This window comes from Pituophis catenifer, unplaced genomic scaffold (assembly GCF_029215685.1).
Source record: "Pituophis catenifer annectens isolate HBS135680 unplaced genomic scaffold, rPitCat1.0.hap2 SCAF_3, whole genome shotgun sequence".
Lineage (NCBI taxonomy): Eukaryota > Metazoa > Chordata > Lepidosauria > Squamata > Colubridae > Pituophis > Pituophis catenifer.
The window spans coordinates 97,054,911-97,067,574 of record NW_027256883.1 but is presented as its reverse complement, the minus strand read 5'-3'; the positions used below and the strand labels follow the sequence as shown (position 1 = coordinate 97,067,574).

General features: G+C 39.7%; 1 protein-coding gene across 1 annotated transcript in view; it reads left to right on the top strand.

Moving 5' to 3' along the window:
• The first annotated feature begins 7,128 nt into the window (after window positions 1-7,128).
• Window positions 7,129-12,664, top strand: part of NRG2 (neuregulin 2) — a 348,595-nt gene continuing 343,059 nt past the window's right edge. Inside the window, exon 1 of the mRNA XM_070939151.1 lies at window positions 7,129-7,576. Within this exon, the coding sequence (XP_070795252.1) occupies window positions 7,129-7,576 (448 nt within the window). The remainder of the gene's footprint in view (window positions 7,577-12,664) is intronic.

Sequence of the window (12,664 nt, the reverse complement as noted above, 5' to 3'; positions counted from 1 at the left end):
TACTGGTTATAGCAGAATACATACAAATAGTAGAATATTTATTAACTATAGTAAAGATGACAATTGCAAAACACTGGAAAATACAAACCATTGAAATAATAAATATAAATCACATAATTAGAAGATAGCAATAAAAGGATCAGAACCAATAAGGAATGAGGCATGATAAAACATACCTAAACATATCTAAAATGTATCTAAAACTGTTCTGAAATCCAAATGAATGAATTTAGTGATACTGTATTTTTTGACTGATTAAATGTTATAGAAACATAATGATGGAGTGAATAAAATCAATGCTGTTGTTAGTGTCTACTGTCACCCATTCAAGAAGATATGCAAAATACTGCTCAAAGAAATTGCAGAGCTTGAAAAAGGCATGGTTTGAAATTATTTTTCCAAACATTTGTTGGGAGACAAGCATGATCTTTCTAAGAAATTTATCATTGCTCCTTCAGGGAGCATAATAGATTTGATATTTGTAATAAAAAGTATCTTGATGATACTGGACTGTACACTGCAACAATAGGACTAAATGGAGATGTTATGAAAGTCCTACTGCAATATCTGGAAGCTCTGATGGTCTAAATGGATAGAAACAAATTCAGATGTAATCTGCCTTCCGAGTTTAAGAGAAAATGGCTAATTTCTCTAGTTCTACACATTATAAAAATTATCCACCCTTTTATAGCCACAACTAGGCAGCAGAGGGTGCACATGATGTGAGAGCTGTATCAAGCCTCAGGGGTGAGTATCAGATAAGGCATTCCCTGGTAGTGCTAAGCAGCTACTTCAAAGAAGGAGATGAGCCAATGCAAGGACCCAGCGATCTATTGGGAGAGGAAATTTAGGACTACTAGTTTTCCATTCTATGGGCTCAGCTATTTGCTACTTAGCAGTAGAAATGGGATCAAGTAGACATTAGAGGACAGCCCAGAGTCATTTTTATTTTTCTCTTTCATTTTTAAAAAAAGGACATAGAAGCAGGTGTGCTTTACCTGAAGCAAGTAGATGGACATTTTCTTTCTTTTTTTTTAATAATAAAAATAATTTTTTAAGTAGAGAAACACAAAAGTTATATAACACTAAACTTTGTTTCACCATCCCAATCTGAGGTGGAAATGCTATGGAATCTTGAGCTTCTATACCTGGAAGCTTAGAGAAACTGGTTGAGATCCTAGCAAGTTGGAGGTACTATTTATCTATAAACATCTAGACAACCCAGAAACATATGTTTGTATTTTACATAATTATTGTACATCACCTACAGAATATCTGTGACTTGGAGCTGTCCTGGATTTATAGCTTCAGCTGGAACAGCAGAAAGAAAATATGACCAGGAGAGTTTTTGTCTTCTTAAAGCCACTGCACCAATTATCGTCCTACCTGAACCAGGAAGCTTTGGTGACAGTAACACATGCTCTTATCACCACATATCTTGACTTCTTTACCCTGGTCTACATGAGGCTGTCTTTGAAGACAGTTTGGAACTGATGGAGAATGCAGTGAAATTTTTAGCCATGCACTGGTTGGCAGTAAATTTCAGGAGTCAATTTAAGAAGCTAGTGATCATCTTTAAAGCTCTATATGATGTAGATCTGTTTACATAGGGAGCCCAAGAGCCTGTCATTGAGAGGAACACTATCTGTTTCATGCACAAATATTCTTACTTGAAATCTATCATTCTTAGGCATTCCAACACTGACTGTAAATGAAAAAGTAAAAAAACTGCCAAATATCCATTTTTGAGTTAAAGGGAAAAAAAAACCTTGTTAACTTCTTGGATATATTGATGTAAGTCCAGGAACTAATCTACAAAAACCAAATCATGATACATAGTTTAATCCAGAGGATATAGGTGAGATACTTTCATTGGACAAATAATAAACTCTGTGTGATCCTAGTAAGGCCAGGCCTATAAAACAACCAAATGTGAACTAATCCCATGAAAAATCTCAAAATGCTGATTAGAACAATCACGAAATAAGTGATATCCCCTTACCCACATCTAATGGCATTAATGAATAGCATACTAGGTTTTAAATATGCCTGATAGATGTCATGAACAGGATAAAGCATATCCTGCCAGTTGAGAAGAAGACAGTCAATTGTTTTATGCCTCATATCTTTTCTGGTTGAAATAGATAATGTGGGTGGTCTTTAGGTTACTTTGTGAACTTAACCCTGGCCTTGTACTTTTCCTAAATGCCAGATGTCCTGTTAGCTCTTTGAGGTAGAGCAGACCAAGAAATAGATTCCATGGAATGACTAGAACTATACTTTCTCCCATGGCCATGAAATGAATTGCTATGTGTTGGTTAACTTACCAACAAGCATTGGTTAACAGGCAAGAGGAAAAAGCATAAAGTTTAAACTTGGAACAGAGACCTATATGAATGTTTTGACTGCAGGTAGCATCTCATCTGTTTGATTATGGCTTCTTTCTTGTATGCAGTAAAGAATCTAATGTAGGCAAGTGAATCTTCTGCTAAAAGAAGCCCATTGTACAATTATACAAATTTTGCACATTAGATAAATTTTATGACAAATTGGGGCTGACAGAAAGTTACAATATTGTTGAACATGTGGTTGTGTTCAGAAGAAATAAAGAATTCTGCGCAATTGTATTATAGTAATTGTTCATACTTCTGTGCTGCCTCAACCTGCTTGCTGTTATTTGTTCCACCAGGATATCTATTATGATAATAAATATAGTTGCTATTCCACAATTATAAGAAGGTTTATATAACTTTCTCATCTTCAGCTTCTCAGCCAATAGATTTTCTATACTGGGTTGTCATTAAAAGTCATTTCATCCTGCCCCCATTTCAAATGTAAAAGATAGGTAGATGCTGAAGATGTGTAGATTCTAAAATAAGCATTGGTAGGGAAAATATTTAAAAAGTAACCAATCCATTGTGCGTGAGACAGAACAGAATACACCCTCCAAGGTCCTTTCCCACCCTATGACTCTATAATTTGATCTTTTTTATGAAAATTGGAAATATATTTATAAATAAAACAAACTGTATACACTACCATCTAGTGGTAGTTGGAAGTGATAATTTAACATTAACAAATACTAATTTTATAACAGGTGGAAAATGTGTTTTTCATATATCTGAATATCTGAATATACAAATATTGCTTGATAAATAAATGCAAATACACAAATGTTACTTTGTACTCAGAAAACAAACATGACCAGATTCATCCCTAAGAAAAGTTCTAAAGTTTGTTCAACAGCTTATTTCTAAAGACAAATAAAAATATCACAAAATAGCAAGCATGCATCTGAGTTCTCCAAAGGACTTCATGAAAGCTTTTTATTAAGTAAATTAATTTTAATTATATAAGAAAAGCAAGTTTTTTTTAAAAAAAATTGTGGATGAGTACAATGGATATTGGAAGTAGTGATTTTTTTTCTTTAATTGTTGAATAGTCTCTTTTAGGAGGTAATGATTGTACTATTGTGGACATGACACATTCTAAAATTGGATTTAGCATTGCATGAGGCTTTGATGTGAAAAAAACAGAGTAATCAAACTAAAATAGCAGAAAAAGTGACATCAATAAGAAAAAGAAGATTATCCTGAGCGTGTGGCAGTAGACTGTGTGTACCTACTAACTGATGGGATTTGGGAACTGAATGAATTTCTTAGCAGTGTTTGAGGAAAAAACTGAAATTATCAAGAATTTTGGGGTAATTTGTATAAACATTCAACAAAAATGAAATACACACTACCATCAGAAATAATAGCATGTCTTAGGTTGATTACAACCTCTCCAAAAACAGGTTTTGATAAATGCATTATTTTAAAGGACAATACTGCCATCTGTAAATTATTGTACAATCAATTTTAGATGACTAACCAAGATAAATTTAATGGGAATTAAAAACTTCCAAACTGACTCATCAAGTTTACATCCCAGGTCTTCTTTCCCATACTTTTTAAAGAATTTCAATACCCTATTATATTTGAGAATTTTGTACCACAACAGAGGTTCTTTCAAGAGGTTCTTTGAATGTATGCATTATTCTTCAAATACTGCAAGTAAAACACTACACACTACACACTTAAGAAAAAAATGAACTTACAGTTTGAAAGTTGTAACCATCAAGATACATAGATCTCCTAGATTTTCCTTCAATAATCTAGTTCTTAATCATATTACGCTCTATCTTACAGAAAATATGAATTCTTTCCAATTAAATAAATGAATAGAAAAGTCATAAATATTTTATAGGAGAAGGAAAGTAGAGCGAGCAGTCAAGAAAAAAAGCATCATTTTCATCTTTTCCAAACTTTTAAAATTTAAACATGGATCCATAGTAGTTATAATTATGTTAATACTATGTTATATTTGCTCTGGGGGTGCAGGTCTTGGACCCTTGGCTCCTGCTTGAGCAGCAGATAAAGGCTGTGGCCAGGAGAGCCTTTGCTCAGCAGTGAGTCTTAAGGGAATGGAAAGCTACTGCAAGAGGGACATATGCCCTATGCTTAAGACATTTCTGATATGCTTTACATGCCACTGCCCCCTCCCCCCAAAAGAAGCTCTGGCTGCTCCAAAATGTACTTGCTGACAGGTTTTTATATTAAGATTTTTCACCACTGCTGCAACTTGTAAAATGAGCAAGAGGCTCAGAATAGGGATTGGCAAATCTCAGTATAATTTTCTGCCGACTCAAGAATGAGTGGTCAGCACTTTAACTCAGCAAAGGAGAAAGACCCTAAGTTTTCCTACAGGTGGGTTTAAAGTGAAAAATAGCTGATCTTTTCATGCCTTCCTCCAACCTCTGAAGGATAAAGTTATCAGAAAAACCAATTCCATTTTGTAAGGTTGTCATCCAGCAGATGTTGGGTTAATTAAAAGTCTTCTCTGCAATCAAGTCTCTTTCACTGTTCTGCATATTGCTTTTTCAAAGGATCACTATCTCCTTCAATGTAGTAAAAAAGTACTGCTTTTGTTTCTTCCCTAATTTATTTTAATACAGATATCAAAAATATCACCAAATTTTGTTGGGTTACTAAGAAAGTGGGGGAAAGGTTTAACCCAAGCATAGGAATGCATAAATATACTGTTATAAGAATGGAATCTTCTGGGAAAATCCTAGAACACTATTTTGTTTTTTCTTCCAGATCACCCTACTGCTGAAATAGCCATTCTGGGATTGGTCAATCAGTTTTCCAGAAATAAATTTTCTGAAAGAATACCAAAAGTTCCTCCATTTCTTTATATTAGCATGTCTGTGGTGGACAACACTGTATACAGGCAAGATTTTACCTTCAGAGGCTTATTCGCTATGGAATGAACCTAAACTTCTGAATATGTCCATGAATGCAAACAACTTTTTTCTTTCTTGGTCAAAGAACTAGATTTCTAACTTATGCACTACCTTAAACAAGTTTGTAAAGTGCAAACAATTGAAGAAATTTTATACTAAAATGTTTACAGTCAAATGATATATTAATGTATTTTTAGATGAAAAGAACAGAAAATGTTTTTATTGGCTGGCTTGTGATATTTAAGATTTTTCAGGATAAATACAAAGGGAAACTTTGTAATCTTTAACAAGTGTATATAATACTGAAAAAACCCTATTTTTCTTTCCTCTTCTTTCAACTACAAAAACTAAATGAGTTTTCATTCAGCAAGAATAGATCTAGATTAATCCAACTATAGCAGACCATTGTAAACCTCTGCATGACCTCCGTAGTTTACTTGCAAAGCTGACTGACACAAATACTAAAGATTTTTTAGAAACCAGGATCTCTGGCAAGAATATTTATTAAATTTCTGGGCCGGGCTCGCTAGCGAAATAATATATATAGGGTTCCTCCGTAATTCGGTTCCCTTGGGCTGATTCCGCTCCAGAGTAGCCTTTTAATTCTCTCCGCGGTGGTCAATCGGTGAGGGGTGGACGCCCGTCCGCTGGGAATTCTGCTGGGCAGCAACTAATGCAAATGAGGGGGATCCCTCCTTCCCAAAGCCCTCCCCTCTCGGTGAACTTGGCCGAGAAAACAAATCGCCCAGCCAGTTCAGGGCGCAGCTCGGCGAGAGGCGCCGCCGTTTGCTACGACAAGGCCCTCAGTTTGGGGACCAGGGAAGCTCCCTTCCAATTCCTAGGGACTACGGCGTTTGCAAACAGATGGGCAGCCAAGTCTTCCGGGAGGGGCGTCCCCGGAATGCAGTTCGGCTCGCCGGTGTAGTGTGCGTGTGTTTGGGTAAGGCGCGCGCGATCTGTCTTCTTTCCGCACCCTTGCCCACACTCGGCTGTCCCCCGATGCAGGCCCGGCAGTCGAATTCTCGCGCTGTTCCTTCTTACGAATTGAATGGGACCCCCCGAGACTTGGAGCTCGCCCGCCTCGCCCACCTTGCTGCAGCGCTTGCGGCTCGCGTCCTCCGTGAAGCAGGTGGCTGTCGCCTTCAAGCCGGCGAATCGAGGGTGTCCTCCACAGCATGGACTAGAGGTAGGTGAAACCGGGGCGGAATCGCACGGGAGACTCGCACCATCTTCGGCCGCGCCCTCTCCAGCAGGGAGGGAGGCACGCTCGGCGAGCTGAGATGCGCGCTGCTGGCGGCGGTGCTGCTAAAGGCAGGATGAGGGTCAGCTGCCGGTCTCCTTGACCTGATGCAGGAGGTAGGGCGCGGGGCGCGGATGAAGGAGCCTCCCGCCCTCCTCCTCCCCTGAGTGGGCCAGAGATAAGCCGCCCCCCTCCGGCCGCCCTTCTCTTAGGTGTTCGGAACCGGAGTCTTCCTCGGGAGGGAGGAGGGAAGGGTTCCGCAGCCCCTGCGTAGCTCCGCGGCTGGGCCCGAGCTTACGCCGCTTCCGGTTTTGCAGCTGGAGCCGCGTCGGCGTCCTGCAAATGGCCCGGCTGGATGCGGCAGGACTGGTGCTGCTGTTCAGTGCCGTTCCTGACGGAAGGCGAGGACCGGGAGGCTCGGTGCAGCAGCGGCGGGAGCAGAGACCACTAGAAGAGCTCCGCCGGCGGCGGCGGCAACAGCAGGAAGTGGAGGAGCGGGGCAGCCGGCCTGCGGCATTCCCCATCCTGGGCCGGCGGCTTGGGCAGCACGAGGAGGACGAGGGCCAGGGGCGAGAGGCTCTTGGGCTGCGGCTGTCTCGGCATGAGGAGCGCTCTGGCGGCGCCCGGCTTTTCTCTGTTGCTGATTGGCGTGTCGCTCGCCTGTTACTCGCCTAGTCTGCGCTCGGTGCAGGACCAGGCGTACTCGGCGGCCGTGGTGCTGGAGGGCAAAGTGCAAGCGCTGCCAGCGGCAGCGGATTCTCCGACACCGGCAACGGGCAACTGGAGCAGGGACGAAACGCCGACGTCCGGCATTCTTGTGAAGGTCCTAGACTTGTGGCCCCTCAACAGCGGTGGGCTCCAGAGGGAGCAGCTCATCCGCGTGGGCTCCATGCCGGCGCCCTGCTTCAAAGTCAAGCGTAACCACCGCTACATCTTCTTCCTGGAGCCCACCGAGCAGCCGCTGGTCTTCAAGACTTCCTTCGCCCCGCTGGACACCAGCGGCAGGAACCTCAAGAAGGACGTGGGCCGGATCCTGTGCGTCGACTGCGGTGAGTAAGTTGCCTCGCCGGTGGGCTGCCAGCCTCGGTTAGCAAAGGCGCGCCATTTCCCCTCCCCGTCCCCCGGCCGCCTTGTGGTTCTAGGGCCGAGCCCCCTTGCGTCTTTAATGCCGCGAGGTCCGCTCGCGTTTCTCCGTACATATTGCTGCATTGTGAAAGGGAGCGATTCTCTGTGGCGCTCCTCATGCCGGTTCCTTTTCTTTTTGTCTTTGGGGTGAAAAGTATGGAAAAAAGTCATCGCCTCTTACGGGGAAATTTTCTATTGGAATTATGTCTCTCTGCCTACTGAACTCTGACCGCAGTGTCAGCTTTAAATTTATCTGCCTCACTTGTGTCTTTTCTGTCCCTAATAATTACTGTTTGAGGGAAGTAATGGAGTAAGGTTCGTGGCCAAGAGATTCACAATTGGAGACGGATGACATATTTTAAAAATATAATACCTGTCATTAAACAAGATGCTGCTTGCTAACCTGTTCAAACATTCACCTGTTGTTCTGAAAGCTCTAGAAATCCTAGACTTCTGAATACCTTTTCTAGATTTCATTGACATTTACGTGATGGTGTTATGACTGATGTTGGATCAGGCTATTAAACAGCAAGTTCCTAGTTCCAGGGCAGTGTGTCCTGAGTTTGCTGAACTAGTGCATGGGAAATAAAGGTATAAACTTTCACTGTTGCTGCAGACCTATTAGTTTTCATGGAATTTGAAAAAGCAATGGAGCTAAGAGCCAAGACAAAAAAGTTACAATGCATCCAGACTCAGAAAACATAATGGTTTAGTGTGTCCAGACTTTCTAGATTTCACTGGAGCACCACCTAGGAATGGATTTTAATTGCTTTTTTGAGTGTCTTTTGTTCAGTTGAATCACATGTATCGCATGCACCTATTTGTTCTGAAAAAGGTAGGAGGCACTGAGGGTAGCTTTTACTTGGATGACTGATTTCAATCTGGAAAATGGCATAATGGGAAAAGGTTGTTGCTTATCAGTGCCATTGCTTTGGTCACATTTGGAGACATAGCTGCTTTAGGACAGCAATAGAAACACTGAGAAATCTAATGCTTTATCATTTGTTCCCAGTTTACTTGTCCCAGTAAGATTGTAGAAGACATTTTAAAATTGGATTGTCTGGTTTTTTCGGTTTGTTTTGGATACCTAGTGTCATGTACCAGTACTATATGTTGTATTTTTCACATACACGGCCTCTGGCATTTGATTATTTTCAAGCATATTCTCTTCCTGTTTTTTATTTTTTCTTCTTCCAGTTAAGATGATTAAAAGAGAGACCTTTTGATGCCATAGACTTTCTAGACCTGCCTTTTTAGCTCATGAACTCTGTACTATGACTAACAGAAAGCTATATTATAGAAGCAGAAAATCCATACATTGTGAGTGGCTTTTTGGAAAAAAAACATTCAAATGAATGATCTCTATACATTTCATAATCTCCTGTTTATCAATTAACTTGTCTTGATTTATTTTTCATGAATGTTGACTTCTCCTGTATTCAGGAAAAACAGTTCTAATGGTTTTTGTTTTAAAATGCAGATTATCTTTTATCTTCATTGAATGAATTCAGAAAACACAATGCTCTAGGATGGATAAACAGTCTCTCTATACTGCTTTATACTGTTTAAAACAAGATTTTCAAAGCAGGTGATACGGATGCTCATTAAAGTAAATGTATTTAATTTCTCTGATATGTTCTCATTTGGCAGTAATGCTAAAGATTTCATAAACAATTTATGCACTTTAAGACTATAAAGTTAAGCATGTTTAGTTGGAAATAAGCTCTTGTTACTAATGTACGCTGCAGCCTACACATTGAACTCCTTGTTTGTTTTTACATTCCTTCTAATCTGAGGAAGCCATAGTGCTTTGTATATGAATTCTCTAAACTACCAGTAGAGAGAGAATGCAAAATGGTGCTTTCAACTAATTATTCTTCAATTTAGTTTTCACAAACATGTGCAAAGCAAAACTTAGAAAAACTTTAGTGGTTTGATTGCCAATAGACCTTTGATGACTATGGCCAAAGGAATGGGGGGGGGGAGAGGAGAAGAGCGGGGAAAAAAAACACTGCTGCCAGCCATATGGTTCTGCAGGGTAAAGGAGAAAAGGAAGCAATTTTTCTGCTGTACCCCTGTACCTAATGCATCCCTTTCCACCTTTGACAAAGCTATCCCTTTTATAACTCAGTTCTTTCTCTTATCAAGCCATCATTGTATTCTTTTCATCCCAAAGAGCTGGGCATTTGTGCAGTTTTATGAACAAGCCCTTCCTTTCTCATAACTGTGCCAAGAGGTCTTTCTTCAGAGACTCCTCACTGAAATGTCACCTGTCATAGAATGACTCTTTTTCACTGTTTGGAATTCTGACAGCTACTTATTTCACAGGACTTGCTATCCTTTGTTTCAAGTCATCTTATTAATTCCTGCATTTACCTTTGTAGTTGCCCCTGTTTGAACCAGCTCTCAGTTAACTGGTGAGGTAATCTTGGGATATTCAGCTCTTTAATTCACTTTTAACCCTTAAGTCTATTAAGAAACCCTTATGCATGCATGTTATTTAGGATATTACTTTCTTTTGATACAATTGCATCAAACAGTACATCAATATTTGATGAATTTAACTCTCCCTTTAAGATCTGAAGTGTGTCCCAATCAGAGTTGATCGGGAGCTGCCCCGGTTTTGTGGAGTACTGCAGGGCTCAGTACTCTCTCTATTCTTCTTTAACATCTATATGAAGCCACTGGGTGAGATCATCTGTCACCATCGGATGTAGTATCATCATTATGTGGATGATACCCAGTTGTACATCTCTATCCCAGGTGAATTAAGCAATGTAGTAGATATTCTTTTGCAGTGCTTGCAGGCTGTGGGGTTCTGGATGGGGAACAACAGGCTTCAACTAAACCCTAGTAACTCAGAATGGTGGCAGGTGGAGGTGGGGTCTTCTGTATCTTGGGTTCTTCCATCTTTGATCTTGGATGGGGTTGCACTGCCCCAGATAGACCCAGTATGAAATCTGGAGGTCCTCCTGAACTTGTGACTCCTATACAAGGAGCAGGTGGCAGTCATGGCTAAGAGGGCTCAATTCCATGTTGTGCACCAGTTGCCTCCTTTTCTGGATTAGGAAGACTTTTCAGTTACTCATGCCCAGGTCATCTGCCTTATGGTTTACTTCAATGTTCTTTACATGGGGCTACCCTTGAAAAGTATCTGGAAACTGATTCCTCCCCTAGATGGTTGCTAAAGAGTAAGAGACTTTCTTTCTCTGACTTACAATCTGCTGTGTTTGCTGCCAGAACTAGTACTTTGGCAGACTTGCCCCTTGGATTTGAATGTGGTACTTACGAATGACTCAGGATGACTTTTGGATGGCTGTGGACCCACCCAGGATGTGGGAATCTTGAAAATTGCAGCTCCTACTGGAAAGTCAGTAATGTTTTTTTACATCTCTTTCTACCAACATAATGTTTTCGTAAGTATGCCTGGGACTTTTAACTTCCCTTTTTGAACTTTTGCTTTTGTTCTTTATTTTTCATTGACTGGATGAATGCTGACTTATTTCAATCTGTTTTTTGTTTGTTTGTTTGTTTGCTTTCTTTCTTTGAGTTATTTGACTGATCTTGTCAACTTCTGCTTTTCTGTATGGAAACACGGCATGTGCCTCTGGATGGCAAAAGTGTTCATATTTGAACAACATATCATTAAATATTCACTGCATGAGATCTATTTTATTAACCTGCAAAAAGTTTTTGGATCAAAATAATCAGAAAATATCTTCTTTGGGGTTGGTTTTTTTTTTACTTATTCCCCGCTTTACTGATCTACTGCATTGAGCAACAGCATATTGGAATACAGAGATGAGGAAGAGGCTGACATTTGGGAGTGGGGGGGGGGACAGAGATTGTTTAGCAACATGCAATCTTTAGCTGAATTTTTTTCTAAAAGGTTTGATGAACTCACAAAGACCATGAAAAACACTCTGAAGAAACTTACCCTGAATACTTTAAACCCACAAAAAGAACTTGTTTTCAAAGCAGTAGACTCGTTGGAAAGAAATATAGACTCAGAAACAAAACAGACTGTGGAAAACATTCAGAAGGAATGTGTTGTCTCAGCAGTAAATTGGCCAGGAAGAAATATAGAATCAAAAATAAAAGAGTTGACTTCATATACCTTCCTGAAGCTCAACCCTGTGCTTTTATATAATAGCAGAAAACTCTTTGGGTGAAGAAGTGGCAAATGTATCTTTTTTAAGGGGCTTGAAGGAGAGTGGGAAATGGACTTATATTTAATTGGGGAATGATCTTATCTCATTTTTGGGGGGAAGATAGATTGGCTTTGGAGATTGGACTTATTGTATTCCATCAATCAATAGTTGATAAGCGATGGTATTAAGAAACAAATGTGGATATTTGATCTGGGACTAAATATTTGGGATGATTTGGGATTGAAGCTTTGGTAAATTTTCTATGAGTTGATTACAATAGCAGTTTGTTAACAGAGGGTTTTGGAATTTTAAACTTGCCTTTTATTACTGTTAATAATTCTTATTATTTTTATACTTTTATATAATATATATTATTGTTGTTTTTCCTGTTAACTATTTTGTTATTAATATAGTATGTACATGACAGGCTAACAATTTGTAAACAGTTTTAGTAGTGTAGCAGCTAAAGATTCTTTTGGTCTGTTTCATAAGGAGTGAGAAATTAACACTGTTGTATTAATTTAATCAGCTTTCAACTAGGAAGATATTATGTGTATATGGGTTAATCTTTTTCCCCCCTCTTTTTAAGACACTTTTTCTTTTTAAGAAAAAGTCTTTGTTGTTTTTCATTCTTTTGTCATTTAAAAAAATATTTTGGTGTTTTGTATTTTACTTTCTTTGAATTAAAAATTTCTCAGTAGAAAAGTATCTGGGAATTGCAGCTGGTGCAGAATGCAGTGGCCTGAAGTGTTTAGGGTTGTAGATATAACACTTCTGCTCTGTGAGCTGAATTGAGTGCTGGTTTGCTTTTAGGCCCAATTCAAGGTATAGATCAGTGATGGCGAACCTTTTAGGGACTGA